Source organism: Anolis sagrei, chromosome 1 (genome assembly GCF_037176765.1).
Source record: "Anolis sagrei isolate rAnoSag1 chromosome 1, rAnoSag1.mat, whole genome shotgun sequence".
Taxonomy (NCBI): Eukaryota; Metazoa; Chordata; class Lepidosauria; order Squamata; family Dactyloidae; genus Anolis; species Anolis sagrei.
Window position 1 is genome coordinate 222,697,162 of NC_090021.1, and position 22,991 is coordinate 222,720,152.

Sequence of the window (22,991 nt, forward strand, 5' to 3'; positions counted from 1 at the left end):
CCTTAGGATAGGCAACATATTGAATTGGAAACAGTCACAGCAGCTCTGGTAACCTCTCTGGAGACTTTTTTCCTTCAAAGTTTTAATCTTCTTCCCTGACAAAATACCAGTTTCTTTCTATCTATCACTAGTGACTGAAAAAAGCCTCCCCTCCAAAATGAGCCCATGAGAAAAAGCATAGTGTGTATGACACTAAGGAGGGCCTGCAACATGAATAAAAGATGGTTCAGGTTTAGGAAAAAAAGAATATTGGACAATGTTTAAAAAATGGTTTAAAATACCACAATCAAAGCCTGAAAATTGGTGAGAAATATCTTAGACTGACCTGAACCTTTGGAATTCAGGACCTAAAATATACATGGGAGGGATTTTTTGTGCAAACAGGAAAAAAATCTTCTGTGGAAAAAAAAAACACATGCAAATTTTTCACAAAATAATGCCCAAACTGCATACTTTTTACAAACTGTTGCTTTGAAGACTTTCTTGGTGGGAAGAAAATTGCTCAAATTATTTACTGCTTTCTTTGACAATGAAGAAACACTCTATATGTCCACCACAGTTTTGCAGTGGTGTGAATAGTAAGGCAGAACATAGACAAATTATTTTATCATTTTTCCTTATATATAATTTTTCTTCCATAATTCAAGATAGAGCAAAACAAAATTAAAAACAAATATTCAACACAGCATTGGTCAAACTCCCTGAAGCCAGAAGATTAGCTGACTGAGACTGCAACATTATGTACTGGGGGCTGCATCTGCATAGACATGTATAAGATTGTAGTATGCAGATTCCGGTGGCTGTGAGATTTAGTACCCTAGAAAATAACTCCTTACCTCTCCATGTGTCTTGAAAATTCAGAGTAAACACTGTCATATGGCAAATAGTAAGCACAATACACTTTCATAATGTATTGTACAAAAGTAGACTAAATTGCGCACATAAGAAAGTTGCATGGTTTAGTTTTTCTTGGTGTAAAGTTGCATGGTTTAGTATTTCTTGGTGTAGATTGTCTTGGGCTCAGCAATAACAAGAAAAATACTGCCATCAACAACAGCAATTGCAGGGGACACCCTCAGCCACAGCCGCAATGGTGCACCAAACAGCTCGTTCATCTACAACCAGAACTGGTCATCCATGTGATAAACACTGCTGATACAATTTTCGGGAGACTAAATATCATTCTGTTTTCCTGGTCTAGCTCCAACACTCTATCCACAATGACATTAAACTCAGTTTGCATACAGCTGTGTAATTCTTTACGCTTGTTATTCTGTTGAAGGAGCAAACAGACATATAGAACATCAAACTTTGATCTTTCTCTCCACTGTAAATTCTACCTTTTACGTCCCAGCGTACTGCCCCCAAATTTCAATCTTGGAGTCACAAGAGCTACAAGCACACATTGTAAGAGGCAAAAGTTATATTCTTAAAATGTTGGATTAGGTACCCAGAATTCAATTTATCTATTTAAGAAGCATAGACAAGAGCAACAGCTGGTTATGGAGCTTTTTATTCAACTAAATGACTACAGACACACACACCAATCACACTATAATTTATCTAGTTGAATAGTGGCCACTGTTCATATCATGGTCACACATGCAAGAAAACTTGCACAGAGAAATAATTCATGGGTTCCTATGATACTAGAAATAGAATGGTTTGGTTACCCTTGCAGAGAATGAGGCCTTGCTTGCTAAATAGCTTGCAGCAGATATCTTTCTGGTCTTTTCTTCCCCTATCATTAACATGAAACAAAGAAAGGAAGAGGCTACACTAGGCATGGGTAAACTTTGTCCCTCCAGGTGTTTTGGACTACTGGCTGTTAGGAATTGTGGGAACTGAATTCAAACACCCAGAGGGCCAAAGTTTACCCATGCCTGGGCTATACCGTCAAAACAAAGTTGCAAAACTTACCCATGAATAGCGTGGATGGTGTGAGGTTCATAATGGTATCGTCCTTCCTGGTGACGCATATCAATTGGCAATGGCGAATGGAAGGCTGGAAAAACATGCTGAGGAACTGTGGAAGGGAAAATAAGAGAAAAAGAATTTTAAAAACCCCTTCATTTTTTTAAAAAAAAAACACACACAGAGTTTCAAAGGCAGTAAAACTCCATGCATTTCAGAGCAAGTGCAGAGCCAGACAAGGGGGTCTTCATGATCGCAGTGCTAGAGTACACCAGAGAAGTGGAATGAATAAATAATCAAAGTCATTTGGAGAAATCCTACATCTTTGACATAAAAGATCTCCAACAGGGTTTTTGACAAAGACAAGCAACCAAGGGCTCTTTGAACTGGGGGAGATTATAGGAAGCACCAAGGAATGTTAGGCTCTCAACGCAAATCAGAGTCGACAGAGCTTGGCGGAACCCACACCGGCATCATTTCCCTTGCCAGGAATAGCAGAAGAAGCACCTTTCCCTAAAAGGTGCATGCACACATACACAAATAAACACACACACAGCATAGTGCTTGAAAATATTTATCTAAGGGTGGAAAAGCAAGTAGAGAACAAATGTGAACTGTGTGTGTAGCAAGAACTGGCTGGAAAGGATCTGTTCCTGCGGTTCAGAGGAGGGAGACTAAATCTGCCCTCACTTGTCATCATTTGTGCCCTGTTTTTATTCATGTGCTTCATCTTTCATAAAGTGGTCTCTGAAGATACTGAACACCTACTGTGATTTATGAAAATGAGGGGTGTTAATATGCATTACTGATCCCCAAAGTTAATCAGGAGAAGATTTGAGAGTTGTCAAGCAAGTGAAAAAAATTGCTAACTTAGACTTTCCCACTGCACAAAATGGATGATGGAAACACTTATTTGTAAACCTACAATTACTTTAACAACTGGTACCTGAGAATAGGACACTGAACCAGTGATTTAGGATGGGGTAAGGAATCCATGGTTCTCCATGTGTTACAGAACTCCAGCTCCCATTATGCCTGACCACTGATTGGCCATTCTGACAAAGACTAATGGCATGGAAGTCCTATAATATCTATACGGCCTGAGTTTCTCCATCCCTGATGTAGGAAATTCAAGGCAAAATAGAGATCGGGATGACTGAAATATGTGAACACACACATTTTTGCTCTCATAAATCTTCGTCCTAAAGAATTGAAAAGCAGCAGAAATATATAAACAAAGTAGTAAGTTTTTGATTGCATTAACACCATACTGCTTGTAACACTTCGTATGCAATTGTTAGTCCACCACTAGATTGATAGAATGTATATAAACCTATGCTTACTATATTCCCATTAATTTAATGGGCAGAGATTAGTTGGAATTAATAATTGAATTTAGGCTTCTAATACAGAGGTGACATATTCCAGCCCTCTAAATATATTTGGGCTATAACTTCCATCATTGCATGGTAATGAGGAAGAATTATAAACGGTGGCCCTCAAACATCTGGAGGGAGACAAGTGACTTTCCCTACTCTAACAATAAAATCTTATCTAAGTTTACTCAAAAGTAAGTTGCACTGTGGTAAATAGGGCCTACTCATAAGGTAAATGTGTACAGAGTTGCAGTCTAATAGCTCTATGACCTTATCACCTGTGCCATTTTGCCAGCAAGCGTGGTGAAACAGTAGTCATGAGTCGGGCAGAAGTATTCTGGCTTCATTAGAGCCAACACAACATAGTAAGGCCCCTGTGATTGGAGGAAAGGGAGCAAGGACACTTCCATCTCAGTTGGGGGCAGGGCCTCTGCCAGAAGTCACATGATGTTATGTGATGGCAGGTGTGGTGCTCCATCCCTGAAGCAGGCTGGAAGCATCCTAGGACGCTTAATTTGGTCAGTGTGATGAGGTCCCTAGAGTGGTTGATAGATATTATAAAGGATTATTCAATGGCAGTGACTCACATGACCTCTCTGACACAACCCGTTTATTAGGTTTCTTTTAACACTCTCCTTTCTGATTGATACTGATGTGAATAAAGATGGTTTTTTGACAACCTGTCCAGACCAAGTGAGCCCTGGAATAATAACAGCATGGGCTATCATAATATCAGCACATCTTCAATTCCACTATTCTTATTGGTTTATGACAAACCCCAGATTTGATTAATTCCATTTATGAACTGTATTTGGCAATGCCTTGTAATAAAAACTAGAATTTCCCTGGGTATTTGAAAAACAGTTCTGGCAAGCAAATATCTCCAACATGAAAGCAAAAGGTCCATGGCCCATTTTTAGTAAGAAAGCAAAGTTACAAGGGCAACTTTAAGACTGTTTTACTATGAAGGGTTAAGGAGAAATAACTATAGCCTTGATTTTCTGAACAGCCATGTTACATCACATGAACATCTGGTTCTGCATGGGAAATAAAATATGTTGTGGCTTTACTTGTTCTTGATGATTTGTTGAACAAGGGCACAATAGAACTAGTTTAAAATAATGAATTACTTTTCATGCTTTTCCCCCATTCATGAAGGTGCCAGATCCCATCTGTACATGAAAGATAGCAGATCCCATCTGATTTTTTAAGTTGGACAGGGGACAGTCTGCTTAGTACCTGGATAGTAATACCAGGTACAGTATGCTAGACAGCAACAGGAAACCACTTTTGAGTATTGCTTATCTAAGAAAACTGTATGAATTTCCTGGAGTTGTCATAAATCAACAGGTGATTGGAAGGCACACACACAATTACATTATATTATCACTGTAATTCAGCAAGGGATAACTGCATTCTCTTTTTCTGAGTGGACTGCCAAAAAGGGGAGAAAAAACACCAGAACAAAACCAGAAATGCCTGGAAGTCCACTTTTAATATTTGCAGAATTATGTTTTTTTATGTTAAAACATAGTGCAGGAAGAACGGGTTCAACCTGTTTAAAAGGTGAATTACCATTCCTGGAGGCTTCCAAATCAAGCAAGGTACTGGAATTTTGGAAGTGTTGAGATCACAAAAATAGTCTTGAGGGCACACTTAACCCAATATTGACTGAATACCTAATGCTCCCACTGTTTTTTTTAAAATAGCAATGTACTTCTACACTGCAAACGGTATAGACCAGTGTTTCTCAACCTGGGGGTTGGGACCCCTGGGGGGTCGTGAGGGGGTGTCAGAGGGGTCACCAAAGACCATCAGAAAACAGTATTTTTTTGTTAGTCGTGGGGGTTCTGTGTGGGAAGTTTGGCCCAATTTTATCATTGGTGGGGTCAGAATGCACTTTGATTGGAGGTGAACTATAAATCCCAGGAACTACAACTCCCAAATGTCAAGTCTCTTTTCCCCAAACTCCACTAGTGTTCACATTATTGAGCATTCATGCCAATTTTGATCCAGATCCATCATTGTTTGAGTCCACAGTGTTCTTTGGATGTAGGTGAACTACAACTCCAAAACTCATGGTCAGTGTCCACCAAACCCTTCCAGTATTTTTTCTTAGTCATGGGAGCTCTGTGTTCCAAGTTTGGTTCAATTCTATCATTTGCGGAGTTCAGAATGCTCTTTAATTTTAAGTGAACTATAAATCCCAGCAACTACAACTCCCAAATGACAAAATAACCCACCCATCTACCCCCGACACTCACATTTGGACATATTGGGTATTTGTGTCAAATTTGGTCCTGGGAATGAAAATACATTCTCATATCAGATATTAACACTACAATTCATAACAGTAGCAAAATTACAGTTATGACGTAGTAACAAAAATAATTTTATTGTTGGGGGTCACCACAACATGAGGAACTGTATTATGGGGTTGTGGCATTAGGAAGGTTGAGAACCACTAGTATAGACCCACCCCAGTTCTGTTAACTGGAGATGTGAACATCTTTCTGAAATCCTGGCCTTGATGGTGTTTCTAGAACAAACAATAACACAGCCACATTTTCCCTGTCTTTTAGCTGTGGTTGTCCCAGAGCTTTGAGAACTTACAACAAAACAAACACATACACCAACAGCCCACATTTAAAAATCAGTCAGCTGATATTCCCACCCCACCTGCGGAAACAGAGAGAAACCTAGTCCAGAGGATTTGATGGTAGAAAATGGGTTGGAGTTTCCATAGCAGTCTTAATGCTAAGACATGCATTGAAATCTGGGCTGCTTGCTGATCCAAATACAGTGACAGCTTTTCTATAGCCTGGCCAGTGTCAACACACAGTAGAGTAACTGTTAAACCTTGAAGAAAGAGTTGGGGGGAGACAAGGTTAATATGAATGTATTATGGGAGCGCAGCCTCACATGCCACCTCTAGCCTCTGTCTACACATTAATCTGACACTGCTCAAAGGGCCTGTGTAATAGGAATCTTTTAAATAAAGATGCAGCCAGTGACTACCCAAGCTGAAAATGCAGCTTGACCCCATTTGGTCTCAAAGAAAAACAAAATCTCATTCACACTCCAGTTTTATAGCTGCTAAACTCTCCAGTGCCAATCTTTGCCCACTTCAGTGCCAGGTAAAGAGTGCTTAACGGTTTTCAGCACTGTGGAAGAACTATGAACTGAAAATGCATGCAGAGAGCACGTCTCTTCCCACTGAAGTGAACCATAGAACCAATGGTGAGGGCAGTAATGCGAAACAAAGAAAGAAAGGGGTGGCTCCTATTGGAGGACTGGTTCATTTTTAAAACAAACCTATGAAGGCATGGCTCTGAGGGAGCCAAAACTCTGTGAAGAACTGTGCTTATCTGTGCACCACTGAGGAAGAAGAAATGATGCTTCGGCATAGCACAGCCCATTTTTATGTCTCTCAAGATAGACTTTGAGGTTTAGGTCCAAAAGGACATGAGAATACTTACAGAGCCAGCAGTAAGATCATATTCAGCAGTAGATATGACTCTAACATTAGGCACCATGTGGCAAAGGCTGTAGGCAACAAATCTTGGGTGTCATGAAAGGATATTTATGACATGTTTTGTTATTACTTTTTTAACTGGCAAGGGTGGTGAGAGATGCTTGAGGGATTTTCTGCCTTATGGCCCAAACTAACTTGTCTGACTTGTCTGACTTTGTGCATTATGCACCTTGAGTTGGGTGAGTTGTGGATTGTAGCTTCTGCTGCTTTGCCTGAGGGAGCAAACTGTTTTAAGCCACTCCTGTTCAACAAGGAGCCAAATCGCATACAAAAGCTGTAATAGAGAAATATACATATTTATTGGGCCAACTAAAATTCCACAAAACACTGTGCATGTTCTTTTTGAGTTCCTCAAATGATAAACAAGCAGATAAACATTACTATGGGTTTCTAGGGCAGTGAATTCACTGGAGGTTTCGGTGCAGATTTTAAAGGGGTTATCCAAAGGATTGGACCCTACCTGGCCTCCAAGTTTGCTCAGATAGCTAGTAGCTAGCTTTAGATAGTTCCTTCAAATTCTGGACTAAAACCCACAGGGGATTCACAGACCCAGTGACATGGAAGCACCACTTGCCTTTCTAAATATGAGAGTGGAAGAGGAAGAAAGACGAATCCCTAATAATAATAATAATAATAATAATAATAATAATAGGACTTTTACAAGTCAAGCAAGCAGTTGAAGAAGAAAAACACGCCCTGGCAGAATATGTCAAGGAAAGCCAAGAACCTGCTTTAATTGAAGTCAATAATTGGAAATTTCTCAAAGCACATCAGACAAAGAGTCAGTACAAAAAAACTGCACTCCAAACGAGAGCTGACAGCTGGCACAACAAAGCCTTACATGGGCAGTTCCTTGAGAAGATTGAAGGAAAAGCTGACAAGGAGAAGACCTGGCTATGGCTCACTAATGGAACCCTGAAGAAGGAGACAAAAGGCCTGATTCTTGCAGCCCAGGAGCAAGCCATCAGAACCAATGCAATTAAGGCCAGGATTGAAAAATCAACGGATGACCCAAAATGCAAACTGTGCAAGGAAGCTGATGAAACCATGGATCATATCCTCAGCTGCTGTTAGAAAATCGCACAGATGGACTACAAGCAAAGACACAACTCTGTGGCCCAGATGATCCACTGGAACTTATGTCACAAGTACCACCTGCCAGCAGTAAAGAATTGGTGGGATCATAAACCTGTAAAGGTTGTGGAAAATGAACATGTAAAAATACTGTGGGACTTTTGAATCCAGAGTGACAAAGTTTTGGGACACAATACACCAGACATCACGATTGTGGTAAAGAAAAAAGTCTGGATTATTGATGTTGCCATACCAGGTGACAGTCGCATTGAGGAAAAACAACAGGAAAAACTCAGCCACTATCAAGACCTCAAAATCGAACTGCAAAGGCTCTGGCATAAACCAGTACAGGTGGTCCCAGTGGTCATTGGCGCAATGGGTGCCGTGCCAAAAGATCTCAGCCGGCATTTGGAAACAATAAACATAGACAAAATCACGATCTGTCAACTGCAAAAGGCCACCTTACTTGGATCTGCATGCATAATTCAAAAATACATCACACAGTACTAGACGCTTGGGAAGTGTTTGACTTGTGATTTTGTGATACGAAATCCAGCATATAGATCTCGTTTGCTGTGACATACTGTGCTTTTATGTCAATAATAATAATAATAATAATAATAATAATAATTCTTATCTGCCTCTCCTTGTGGCTCCAGCCTTTGCTGGATGCACCAAACAGCTTCTGCCAACCTGAGTAAACAATACTGAAATATATAGCTGCACTTCAAGATGGACTTGATATAACATAGCTTCCTTTGTTCTTTCATGCTGGGGTCTGGCCGTCAGAATTCAATTAATCTAGATGAGAGTTTTATATCCGCTTTCCTGAAAGCAGTCTACACTTCCTACTACATGTGTATTTACGAAGTGGTGAGACTGACCACAAGAGGGGTAATATAATTACTAACAAGATACTGGTCAAGTTGGAAAAGAGGTGAAATAAGTTCCAGGATAGACTAGATGTTACAATCTCAACCACAAAATGTCAGACTCCAGCTCTGGCTGGAGCTCATACTGGGCCCAATGGGTCAGCTAACACGGTAACATCAAACCATTAAATTAACATTTTCATGCTAGAACACTAAGAGAAAAAAAATTGCTTTGGTCGTAGTTATTAATGCAACAGTAACAGATCAGATTATAAAGTCAGTGCCAAAAACTAAAAGTAATCCCAAACAGATCTAAATTTCCCGCATTCCCCCCGCCAAATGAATTGCATTAATGTAAAATATAAATTAAAAATTAATGCTGCTGGCATTTGGAATAATGAATTAAAAACCAAAGTTAACCAATTAGGGATAATTACTTTTTAACAACTGTCAAGCTAGGCTTATGGGGTTGAATTCAACCACATCTTAAGATCCACAAGTTCTCCATCATTGCAGTAAAGTGGATGAAAAAAGCATGCAATGTATTTTTTTAAAAAAAAGAAGGATGGGATAGTTGTCTTCTCCTTCCCCTTCCTTGAAAATGTGACTATTTTATGTGAATGCAAGAATGACTTTTCGATTTGTCCTTAGCTGTCTTGTGAGATTATTATTATTTGAATGAGAAAAATGCCAGTTTTGTTACCTTGCAACTTTCCAAGACCACAAAAACATTAGCCCCAGGGAAAGAGACATAAAATACAAGGCAAGTCAAAAGAGGATACCCATGTCCTACCAATCATAAAATGTGAGCAAGTACTAAAATTGAACAATTCCAAGGAAGTAGAAACAACTGCTGGATTTCTACAAGGGCAAACATACGTCTCAAGAAACATTTCCCATTGGGCAGACTGAATGGAAGAGGCATTTCTTAAGTTGTCCTTGGTAGTTTGTCTTTGTTTCTCTTATGCTATTCAAATCCTGAAATCCTAACTTAGATATAATGATGAAAGACAAGACAGAATCAGCAATCTTTAAGTAAATGTCGAACAGACACATTTTCATACCTAAAGTATTGTTAATACTGTGATGCTGCTGCAAGAAATGGGATCATTTTGGGTATCTACACAATCCCCTACACATTTATCTAGACTCTCAATCCCTTTCATCCCAATGGGACTTATGACTGAGTAGATACATAAAGGATTATATTGTCTATTCCATTTTTCTCAAGATAGTTAAGCAAAGGTAGATAAAAACTGAAGTATGTTGGTAGATTCTCATAAGGCTGGAATGGAAGTTATTGAAAGTGAAATAAAATTGGGGGCATGTGGTATATGATCAGAGAAGTTAAACTATTAATGTGACTTCTTATGAACAATGTTCCTTGTGAGTTTTTTTTAGGTGCAAATCTTGATTACCATTTTGAAATGGAGCATACATACGGGTAAATGGGGGTGCTTTCCCATGGCAATCAAGCAGCAAATGGGCCAGAATTATGTCCTTGCTTCCACTATTGATCCAGGATTGGAGATGTCATTTCTTTAAAAGTGGCAAGACCTCCAGCTATTTTTAAATTAAACAAAACAGAACATTTCTTGACATTTCACATCACTTCAAAAATACAATAATGTGGCTGTTTTTTTAAACTTTTTTGACTTTGCATTGATTTGAGAGAAGAACAATGAGTTACTGAGTGCTGAATGGGAAAGGACATTAGTACAGAAGGTAGTCATTACTCTTACAAGCATTATTGTTATCATATATCCCTGATTAATGGAACCCTAACATTGGAAGAGACCACAAGGGCCATCCAGTCCAATTCCCTTCTGCCAGGCTGGAAAATACAGATTTTCCTCCCAACAGTTGGTTATCCAGACAATGTTTAGAAACTTCCAAAGAAGAGAGACTCCACTGGACTCCAAGGAAGCCTATTTCATTGTCGAACATTTCTTACTATCAAAGTTATTTATTTATTTATTAGAGCATTTGTATCCTGTCCTTCTCAACCCCTGAAGGGGGACTCAGGATAGCTTACAATTGGCAGTCAATAGATGCCAACAGAGAAACCGTTAGAACACAACTATTCACAATTCACAAGATGAATCTCTTTTCCTACAATTCAATCAATTGCAGCTGAAAACAATATGACATCTGTAATGGAAAAACAAATTATAATGGAGGTTTTGTCTATATTTATTAATGTGGATATTATGGCAAGGATAGGCAGGAGGTGGCTACATCTGATCGCTCGATGCGTCACCATGGTTGCGTAGCCTCTGCAGTAGAAATTTATCCATTTCAGAGTGGCTAGCAAGAAAAAGGGGTGGAGTTAGCTGAGAAGAAAAAGAGGGAACATTTTGAAAATTATCCAGTCTCTAGCCAGGGGAGCTAGAGTGAAAAGATTCCTAGTTTAAGTTGAGTCTACAGCTGTGATACTGAAGTTAAAAAGGGATCACTTTGAGTCAATCTCTAGTCTGGAAGCTAGAGGGAAGAAGATCCTTGCATAAGATTGTGCCTTCAGTTGCGGGACTGAAGTAAAAAGAGACTAATTTGAGTCTATATCCTCAGTCAGCTGGAACTGACAGACAGAGAGTTTACAGTCAGACTATTGATAAATAAAAAAGTGACTATAAGATATAAGTTATCCAGTTGGAAGGCTGAGGAGGAATTATTTTTGAAATAGAAGGAAGTTGCGTAACCAAGCTGACATAAGTTAAACTGTTCTGAAAATTATATAATAGCAGTTTTATGTATTCTCAAGCGTAAAAGACGGATGCAACAATATCCAAGTGGAACCGAAGTAAAGTACTGTGTAACAAATATGCTTTATGTGCACAAGAATTAATAAATAAACATTTCTTTGTTTCAACTAATATATTAAAATCTCATCTCAAGTTACAGGACTGAAGCTACATTTTTTGGAAGTCGGTGAGATTATATTAATGTTACCTGTGAGGAAAAGTTGGAAGCTACATACTGACTACAGTATTGGGTAGCACATTAAAGAGGCATGTACAGACATTTAAAACCAAGTCCTGTAACAAACATATAAAGAAAGGTTTATCTGGCATCCCAACATCCTTTCAAAGATTTAAAGATGGCTCTTATGCTGCTATAAATCTAGCTGAAGAGTTGAGGACTTAAGTTAGGGAGGACAGACTGCCTCAACCGCACCCGTATCAGATTGCTCCCCAAAATAGTTTGATTATCCTCAAGAAACAGCATAAATGGGTAACTATTCAGTAAAAGTTGCCCTTAGCTGAATCCATTCCTATTGTGTGGTCTCTTTATTTATCTGGTTTGTCAGCAATTACTTTTCTCATACTTTGGCAGAACAGAAGGCACCTCCTACTCTATTCAACTAGACCTGGGGTGCAGTTACACTGTCAAATTAATGCACTTTGACATCACTTTCAATGCTAAGGAATCATGGTCATTTTGCAAAGTCTTTAGGTTTCTCTGCTAAATAGCACTGCCCCTCTTCAAACTGCAAATCTCATGATTCCAAAGCATTGAACCAGGCAATTAATGTGGTATCAGACTGAATTCATTCTACAGTATAGATACATCCTTTTTGTATGTACATTTTGTAGCCATGACCTATTGATGTGGAAAATATATGGCATGCTAGATATTGCTTGATTGCATCTCTCAACATTCCTTGCCATAACCTATGCTCTTCAAATACATATGGAGAGCATAATGATTCCTAATGAATGAGATTTCCTGCTTCTTGGCTGGGGATTGAACTGGGTGGCCCACGGGGTCTCTTCCAACCTTATGATTCTATGATTCTAATTTCTGCCCCATAAATAAGGGATATTGTGGTGGACGGGATTGTTTCCCCACATGTTTTGATAGCAACTGAGCATCTAAGTGAGTGACACAATGCTTTGACATTCCATGTTGCAGCCACAGAAAGTGTCTTTGTTTATTTCTACAGCCAAAAGCTGTACCCTTGCTTTCATTATACAGACCTATTTCAACAATAACAACTTTGACATTATATGCAGAAGAATCTACCAAAGAGAGCAAAATGAGAAGTATTTTGGTCAGAATTAAATCCACTTTCCTGAAGTCCACCAAACTGTAGTATAAGTTTCCTTTCCCTTTCCACAGAAATCAGAAACCTGTGGGAGTGGAACGTAGTCCTAGGGAAGAAATCACCCTGAATTCTCTATAAAGTAAAGGAAGATTTTGCTGTGTATTTTTATGATGTCATCCAAAAAATGGCTTGGCTGTTTTAAGTAAACTGAATGAGCTAGAGGCAAATGTCTTGCCTGAAAGCACAACCTAACTTAATGCACCGTTAATAATAGACTGGGGTGAATTATCAGAGGAGAGAATAGGCCAGGGGTCAGAGGAGGTCTGAGACAAAGAGGGTGGGGGGAAACTGGGTCACAGCAGCATGACAGAGCACATCCCATTGGTTCTCCTGTAGGATTCTCCATAGATGAAGTCACGGTTAGTACACTGACTATTCATGTGCTGGGAAAGCTGTCTGTAGGAGTCCCATCCAGTTAAGAATCAGAAGAAAGGGAGAAAGAGGCAGAAAGTGTGGAGCTCAACAGAAATATACAGTAAATCTGTCGTAACCTGCGATCATTAGGGGCTTATAGTTAACAGTGCTTAACATAATTTATTGGGAGCAGTTTACAAAATACACCCAGTGAAAATGAATATATTTTCCTCCAAAGAAGGTAATTATGTGGTTGCTAATTACACTTTGTCTGCACATTTTTAAGTGAGAGGTGATTGGGTAACTTGAGCAGGTTTTTAAAAAATTTAATTGAAATGGTACTGACTTAGCTTTGCAGAAGAGTCCCACCCCCTTTTTGGGCTGTCTCACCCTTTCTGCCCCAAAGAAAACAAAGGTACCTATAGGAACACACAAAACCATGTGAGGCATGCTCTATGCTCTCAAAATAGTTTTCTATGTATCAGGCTTTTTATATTTTTCCACCTGTGATCTCCTTTGGTCCAAAAAATGTTGATGTGACCCTGGTATATAGGTATATATAATAAGCATAAAAATAAAACATTTACTGATAACAAACTAGCATTTGCAAAGTTTGCTAAACAGGCTGGCTTTCCTTTTTATGAAGTACAGTTGAAGCATTTTTTGCAGAGTCTGATATGAACACTGCACAATCGACTTCTGGAATGTCTAAAACAGCCACCAAGTGATATTCAGGGAAAAAAACTTTTACCAACTTTTTTGGGCTCCAACACTGAACAAAGGGACCCCCATTTGGGGCAAGAACCCATAGTTTAAGAGTCAGTGCTATAGTTGTGCATTATTCAGTCACATCTAGCCAGTCTTCCTGTTTTATCTCAGTGGTTGGTGACTGGTGGCTCCTGTGTCAGCTGAATGAGGAATTCATTTCTGCTCTGAACCATAAAGCAACTGTTAAAGATACTATGCCCCAATCTCCAAAACAGATTCAATACCTTGGATAGATTCTATAAAGTTCAAAGTAGAACCCAGATCATTGTCCTACTAACATAGATGATACCAGTTGCTTCTAAATTTGAACGTCTGTATTATCCTGCCAAGAACTGGCTACGTTTTTTATCCTGATGTAGTAAGTTGCTCCTCACTACTTGACTGCTTCTTCCTTTCTTCTTTTCTTCTTGGAATTTCTATCTATCCCATTCCTCGGCTTCCCAGGATGGTTGAAAACCAACAAGACAGTACAGACCACCAACATATCAGAATGGTAAGCAGTGCTGAACCAAAGGTTAATGTGGGCAGTGATCCAAAAAAGAAAGGACTGCAGGAGTCACTTGTTCAATGCAACTTGTACTGTTCATGCAAATACAAACATCTCTAATAAAAAATAACTTCTCTTGCATCTAATGTAGCATAATTTGAGGTAAGTAGGTACCAAAGAATAGCTTGAGTCCCCACTGCCTCTAAAACTTCAAAGAGCAAAAGTTTTGGAAGCTGTAGCAACTAAAAGTTGCATGCATACGAGAGCTTATTTCCCTCCCCTTAACCCCCCTCCCTTCCATTCAGACTAAGGAAATCTGGGGTCTTAGTTTCCTAGACTCCCTCTGAGCTCAAAAAGTGATATTGCCTAGATCTGATGTGTGTCACACCCACTTTGTGAAATTATAGCAGTGTTAGTATAGTATAGTATAACAATACATCTGTATCAGTGTATCAAGACAGAGTAGGGCACTGGCTACAAAGAAACAGTCTACCAAGGCAATCTTGGCTGTTGTTATACCAGTTGAATTGAGAAGTGTGGAGAGCCATGGATCTTTACTGGAGTATCCCACCCTCCAGCTCAGTAGTTTCCAAACTTTGATTCTCTAGTTGTTTTGGACTTCAATTACCAGAAATCCCAGCCAGTTTACCAGCTGCTAGGAATTCTGGGAGCTGAAGTCCAAAACACCTCGAGGACCAAAGGTTTGGAACCAATGCTCCAGCTGAACAGAAATCAGAAGCAAAGCATGTAAGAAGAAGCCTTATCAGCTCCTTTTCTGCCTTGATAGCCATTGCCAGCTACTTCTGATGAAGACTCAGGAAACACTAGAATGAATAATGATGGAATAATGTGCCCATTAAACAACTTTCGAACATCCCCTGTACTTGGAGGTCAGTGACACATCCCAATTCAGGCTTATTGTAAACTGAATGGTTATTATCTTTGCATGTATCTTTGCTTTCAGTCCCTTGGATTTTGTTCCCCAGCTTTGTTGTTGTCTCATGTAAAAACAACAGCAAAAGGAGTGGGGGGTGGTGGTCATTGGAGGTGCTGGTGAAAATTAACTAAGTTCTATAAGCTCATCAAGTATCTCTTGGTAGAAATCCGTGTGGATAGTCAACAGCAGTATTATTTTGTCAAACACTTTGGATGCTTATTTTGGGAGAAGGAATGAAGTAATAGTGTTCAAAAATGTAGTTTTGCTAAATGGTATGTATGGTGCCATTTCTTTTGATGGTTTGTGGAACAACAGAATGCAAAACCTTTCTCTTGCAACCTTTGCAGCCTTTTCTCTTATTTATACAGTAAATCAATGGATGTAGACAATAAAGGACAAGTACCTTCCCCAAGAAACTTGCAATTTAATATCAATGTTTCTATTGTTAATTTACTGCACTTGTACCTCACCTTCCTTTAGAGCAGCTGCAAGTAATGTAGACAGTAGGGATTCTGTGTTAAAAATATGTTTTGTAAGTGTCAAGAAACCCTGATGAGCAGAATCCTAGACTGATGGAATTTTCACCATTCAGAAATTATTTTGTGCATTATTTTCAAATTCTTGATATTGCTTTAATAGAAAATAGCACTTTGTGTACAAGAAACAGAATGCTGTTACCTGTGTCAACCCCTCGCATGCAAATTTTGTGCAGAATAAGTGTCAGAAGGCAAATGGTCTGAGAAATCTGTGCAATTTTCTACAATTTTCCCAGTGCAGAAAGAGGATCTACCTCAGTGGTTCTCAACCTGTAGGTCCCCAGATGTTTTGGCCTTCAACTCCCAGAAATCCTAACAGATGGTAAACTGGCTGGGATTTCTGGGAGTTGTAGGCCAAAACACATGGGGGCCCACAGGTTGAGAACCACTGATCTACCCAATTGCTTGTTGCTCCCTTTCACAACAAGGTTAACAAGAACTTTAGAGATTTTCTAGTTCAACTCATGGCGCATTGCTGGGGAACCATTATGAAAGTGAACAGTAGGATGCTTACTGGGATATGGATTTCAATTTCTCACAAGTGGACAGTGATACTATGTAGAGCCTAATTCCTGAAGATCATCACAATTCAGGTTAAGAGAACATTGCACATGGGAACCTTGTTGCATATACGTTTTAGAGATGTTCTGAACACATTTGAGATCCAGCAAAGTGATTCCTGTGAAACAAAAGGCTGCTACTCTGACTATATTCAGGGCTGTCTGATCATTAAAGAGATAGTTCAAGCTCCAGGTAATGACTGGTAACTCAATCAAAACAGGCTCCATTCATGACAGATTTTTTAAATCCTGGATCTAAGCTAATAGAGAGCTGCAAATCTAGAAGAGCAGAAAACGTAGCCGACTGGGCTGTTTGAATCAGCAGGTCATTAATTCTGCACGTTCTGAGCTGCAAAGTGCTAAGAGCCTTGGAAACTACTTCACTGCTTGCTCCTGATGCCAAGATCTTTTTCTAACCACTCCTAGCAATCTGAAAGTTATTAAAGAACAATAAGGCCACAAGTCTTGACTGCACCACCACCACCCTTGTTAGGCTCTGCTTCTCTAGCGTCTTCCCAAAAGGAAGTACTTAATCAGAATAATAATATCCTGAAAGAGTCACCCAGGGCAGTGTAATTTTGAAAAGCTCTCTTTTTATCATCACTCTCTGAAGGACGGGAGGGGAAAAATTAAGGGAGCAGGGATTAAAACCAGACAGGAAATTCCACTAGAACAAGTTGGCTTGTCTCCTAATCATACAGCCCACTGCCAACTCCTCCAGAAAGCAGCTAAGGGGGAGCGAGGGAGGGCCCTCTAGACTCACTCTGAGCATGAAATGTATGGTGGGCTTTACTGCTGTAGTGATTCTGAAGGGAGAGAGGAGGCCCAATCCATTAAAAGGAAGTTTGCTTCACTAGGAAGTTAGTGTTAGATAATGTTGCTATTGTATTAAAAGACATTGCTGCAATTTTGCAGAGAAAGCTACTGCACTAGGCTATTGAAGCCTTTAGAGCCAGATGGAACCGAGGGCTCATTCTTCCAACAGCTGCTTGGAAACAATCGGAAAGAGGTTCCAACTGGCTAGTAAAACTCCTGGAGTGAAAAATAAGATAAAGGCAAAGATAAAAAGGGAAAGCAGGTGGTTACTCAAAACAGGTCACCACATTAATGGAGGTTTAAGAGCAGGATGGAAAATGAAGGAACCGACTCAATCTCCTGTAGCTGCTTAAACAAAAGTGGTAGGAAAGGGGCTGATTTTCTCCAAAAAAACCCACCCCCCCCAAAAAAAAACAACCTGCTGGCATTTTGTTTGTTACAGAATGTATAAAATCATGCTCTATAGATGTATTTCAACCAATCCATAGGCGCTCTTGTATTTACACCACTGTGCATGTAAAAAGATGGGTAGAATGTGACAACATTACGGATTCACCAGAGGTACAATCTTGCCTGTTGGCTTCTGTGAAAACGTCTGCAGAAGGACAGGACAAGAAGGCAAAAATGTCACTAAGTAGCGCTGAATGGAAGGATCTGGAAGGCCGAAGCTGCAAGAGAGGAAAGCGGTTCCAGGTGTGTCTTTGAACTTGGGTTGCAGGGTAAGGGAGGGCTGTGAACAAGGACTTGGGAAATTGCAGGGTTGAGGCCTTCCTTGACTACCTGAGTTGGAAGGATGCCCTACCTATCACATCAAGCCAAGAGATGTGGCTGGATATGACACATACTTATCTATCTTGGCAAATACAGTAGGCCTGTGTATTAAACAAGGGCTCCATTCCAGGATTCCCAATTTAATATAATTTTCACATACAATGATGATGATTGTTTATAGCCCACTTTTTCTCTTCACAAGGAGACTCAAAGTGGCTTACATTAAAAGCATTTCAATACAGTTTAAAATTTACAAATATACAAACATTAAAACAGAATTAAATATTATTGGTATTAAACAATTCAGTTAAAATTCATAAAAACATATTCAAAACTAAAAGCACAGCATGAGCCCTGTTTTTCTTACCTGAAAGGAATGACCTATTGGGACACTGGGGGATCTAGCAGTGCCTAGAAAAGTATTCGCTCTAGGCCTACAGTGTGATTCTGTGGTCAACTTCCAGGGGAACATCCAGCAGAACCATAGAATGCCACTGGAGGCTTAGGCAGAACATTTTTCTAGGCATCACTAGGTCCACCTGAGCAGTTCTATGGTGTGCAAAACTCTTCATGTATAATTGAAACTGCATTCTACAAGCTAATGCAATAAGCAAGCCTACTGTGCCTTCTTTGTATTGGTTTGTTTGTGTTTGCTCTTTAACACTCTAATCCTCCCATTCTGGTCTGTACTAGTCTCCCACCCCCATCCTGCAGCTACCTGTCAGCATTCTACCAAGGTCTGTATTCTGAAATCAATGAACCACTGAAGTGGTTCACTTTCATTATCCATTTTCCCTATCTGTAGACCCTCTAAACTTAGAACAAATTTTTCCCTCCCTGTATAAGAGGCTCTGGGTGTGATCGAGAGGCCATGCAAACTTGGGAATTCAGTGAACTCCTCCTTGTAGAGTCTGCAAACTTTGTGGCAATAATATATCGGGATTCATGGGTGACCCTGGATCACTCTGCACATATTGTTGCTTTGGTAGAAAACGTTTCCCTTTGTTAACTTGTCTCTTTATGTATACCGGCTGTTTTGGTAGAAAGGCTTTAGTACAGGGGTACTGCATAGGCTATCCACTGAAATAAGAAAATAAAGTAGCTGGTGATGGGAAAGACCTTTGTTTGAGATCCTGAAGATTTCCTCCTGGAGAGGAGAAGGATAGGAGAACCCAACTTAGCATTTTAAAAAAAATTCAGCATTTAAAAAGAAGTTTTACTTGTGTGGTATTTTAGGTGAAAAGTGTTGCAAAACTACACTGAAAGTTCTCTTGAATAAATGCAAATACACAACTTTCCCCTTAGCAACCTACCACTCTTTCTCCAACTGCTTTATTTCTTTCCCATTTTCCTTCAAAATATTGATAGAAAGTGATGCACCATTTTAGTTTAAAGAATTGTATGACCTGTTTTGGTATGTTTGGGGGAGATGGTCCATGGAGGATCCTGGGGTGGAAAATAGATCCCTGTCTTCCATGCAGGTCATCACAGTGCATGCCAGTTCAGGTGGCTAGTTCTTATTAAGTGACTGGATAAGCTGTCCATGGATTTTTCCCCAGGTAACCATTTCATTATATGAATGTATTTCTTCTGAGTCTTGACTACCTTCTGTCTGTCCAATAAATACAACAAATGGGTTCAGGGTCACTTTCTCAATAAGCAGGCAAGGTATGGCACCGGGGTTCCTGGAATTCAATACTTTATATTATGCTTTAGTTCTTATATCTCTGATAGACTTTTCTGGATTACTACTTGGGGGAAAAAAACAAATCTGACCAACCAAGTTGAAAAGATCAAGAACTTCTCTGACAAAGGCTCCTTGGACTTCATACCTCAGTACTCTTCATGGTAAAAGCTGCATTCCTGGAAACCATTTGCAAACTAAACTGCATGTCTGGATCAAAGAGTCATATCTGGTCATCTATATCCTGCAATGGGCCTCTTCAGATGGGCTAAGTCACAATTCCCTTTTTATTCTTGCTGCAATGTGGTTAACATTGAAATCAATGACCTGCTTATAAAAGATCTAGCATGACTTTCACAGTGGAGGAGCATGGGCCGCCAAGGAACACATTCTTGCAAGAATGCCCTAGAGCCAAGCATAACTTCATGAATAGAGGTGTGTAGACATTTCACTCATTACCATGACTGGCTCACCCACTTTGAGGGCACAATTTCAAACACTCTCTGAAAACTCAATCCATCTCACCCCAATTTTTGCCAGCACAGCTATTAGTTGATGCAGCCTGGTACAGAAATAATCCAGCACATCATTGCAGAGTCACTGGTGATATAGAAGAAAACACAAACCAGCTACTTGATGGGTAAAATGGATGGAGAGGAGCTTACTGAACGAGGTTCCACAGTCCTTACTATTCATGTAATTCCCTATGAATTCCAGAGAACTAGGCAGAAGTTTATACTGCCTGAGGCTAGAGAATACTATTATCCCATCAAATTCCATATACATAAACTAATTAGGGTTAAATTGCTTTTAAATTTTGTTAGATTTTGGCCATTCTTGTAAGTCGCTCTGAGCCGCAGGGGAGTGGCGGCATATAAGTTTAAATAATAAATAAATAAAATAAATAATTGGAATTTTATTATAAACCGCAAAGCTCTGCCTGCCAGCATTTAGGATCTGTATCCCACCTCACCTCCAGAATCTCCAGAGGTCTGCAGCATTCTGTGTTAACAGAAGAGCTGACCCTGGAAGGCTCACACAACAGTGTAGATGTAGGTGACTGGGATACCGAATTGTAAAGGAAAGGGTGGCTCAACTTAAGAATCTGGGCTCTAGTGATACCCCTGCCATTGTGTGTTCTTGTGACAAATAATGATCCCTGGGAAATGGACAGAATTCTTTGAGATCTGACCGTCATCTCTGGGTTCTTTTGGCTTATCTGATTTCAAAAATATTCTTGGCCTAGGTCATACTTATTTCTAATTGTTAGCAGAGAAGCCTACAGTGATGGAAAAATCAATAATTTAGCCACACCCAAAGAGTCTTGACTGAGATGAAGTGAAAAGTCATCGGCTGGAGTAGCATCTGCTCATCTGGGACAAGATAATCAATCGGACACTTTGTGAGGGCACTATATAGTCTAGTTTTATTTGATATGTTTCAGACAGTACATCCCAAGTTTGAATGAGTATATATAAAGCTGCTTGCATTCTTCATGGATAGTAGAATCTGTCAGGGAAGGGATGGAATAGGTGACTAGGGAACAAACGCTTTTACAACAGAGAAAGTAGTTTTGGCTATAGGAAAGAGCATCAGTAAGGCAACTTCTCATGAACTGAAAATACTACAATTATTGTAACTGTTGACTAGTAGTAATTGTGCCTTTCCTGGGCGGGCCTCTTGATCAGGTCATCACTAGCTATCTCCAGGCATTCTTGAGTGATACTGATTTTCCGGGTCCAACTGAATGGGGTTCTTTCCTTGTTTTGGTATCCTGTATAATGATTATAATCCTTTATGATGCTTTGTGTAAGGAGAAACAATGGGGGGATTCATCCTGATTTCTTGGTGGAGTTAGATACCATCACATCTTTTTGGAGCAGTTGTCATGAGATGAGAACTTGGGGGCTCTGCTTAGTAATTGTGCTACCTCCAGAATTTTGTGGCTTCCACACTGGTGGGATGGTGAATCTGCTCTGTATTTTATTCCAAATTTTAAATGACCAATTCAAAGCATGGAATCTATTTTTAGGTGGGGTTAAGCAAGTTGGACAACTTACTTGAAGTTCAGGCTAAAACTCAGAAGCAGCTCACCATTTCATTGACATGGAAGCCACCATCCACTACTGGGTTCCTCTTCTACCTGGACCAACATCTCCACAGGCTTGAAAATTTCAGCTTCAGAGAGCCTCCAATATGAAGTTCAGTAGAGAGTTCAGCATGGGATGATCCTCCTTGCTGCCCCATTTAAGTTCAACCCTAAAAATGATGAGGTTCTATTTATCCCCTGATTTTACCACATTATATAAGGACACAATTTTACTACACTGATGTATGAGTGGAATTTAAGTATCTACCGATTTTGGTATCCAGAAATGATCTTGGAACCAAACCAAGTTTGTACTGTAGTTCTTTGGATTACAAATCCTAGAACCCCCAATCAGCTTTGTCATTTAGCAGTTGAAAAGCAATATTTCCAACATTTATTTGTATAACCGATATTATGGGATTCTTTTAAAGTAAACAACATTAATACTAAAATATGGACAATTTACAGTGCTTTTCATCCAGGGAACCATATCAATATTTCACTAGAAAAGAAAGAATCTGCACTAAACAACAACAACAACAACAACAACAACAACAACAACAACAACAACATGCATTTATCTTTCAGTATAAAACTGACCAGTGTCTTATTTTTCGGATCAGTGAAATGCCTTCTTTCAGATCATGGCTGAATCTATGAAGGCTTTCACATATAGTCCAGGCCAATGGCAAACCTTCAAGCAAGGTAGATTTTCAAGTCTGGTTCTCATCTTTCTCTCCACTAAGAAAATATAGTAGAAGAGGTTTCTTCTCTAAAATCAAGGATAAGGGCCAATGTCTACAGCAGAAACTTTGATGTAAGTTTGTTTTAGTATCTTTACTAGTCTTGGGCCATATGCTAAGTCATAAAGAAAACAAAGTAATCTTATTTGCTGTGGTTTGGAACTGAGATTTCAAAAGACACAGAATTACTTTTGAAGCAAAAGGTGTTGTGGAAAATTTGTACTCCTAGGAACTTTGTCATGTAATGGTTAAAAAGTTGGACTAGGACTGGGAAGATCCAAATTCAAGTCCCCAATAAGCCAGTCATTATCTCTCAGGACCATTCTACACAGGCACAAAAATCCAACTTGAAGTCAGCTCGAGGATGGGG

The 22,991-nt window shown here is 39.5% G+C and overlaps 1 protein-coding gene across 1 annotated transcript in view; it reads right to left on the minus strand.

Annotated features, from left to right (window-relative positions):
• GLI2 (GLI family zinc finger 2) overlaps positions 1-22,991 on the minus strand; it is a 253,158-nt gene that overhangs the window by 92,758 nt on the left and 137,409 nt on the right. The window contains exon 3 of the mRNA XM_060774321.2: positions 1,921-2,026. Coding sequence (XP_060630304.2) covers positions 1,921-2,026 — 106 coding nt within the window. The remainder of the gene's footprint in view (positions 1-1,920; positions 2,027-22,991) is intronic.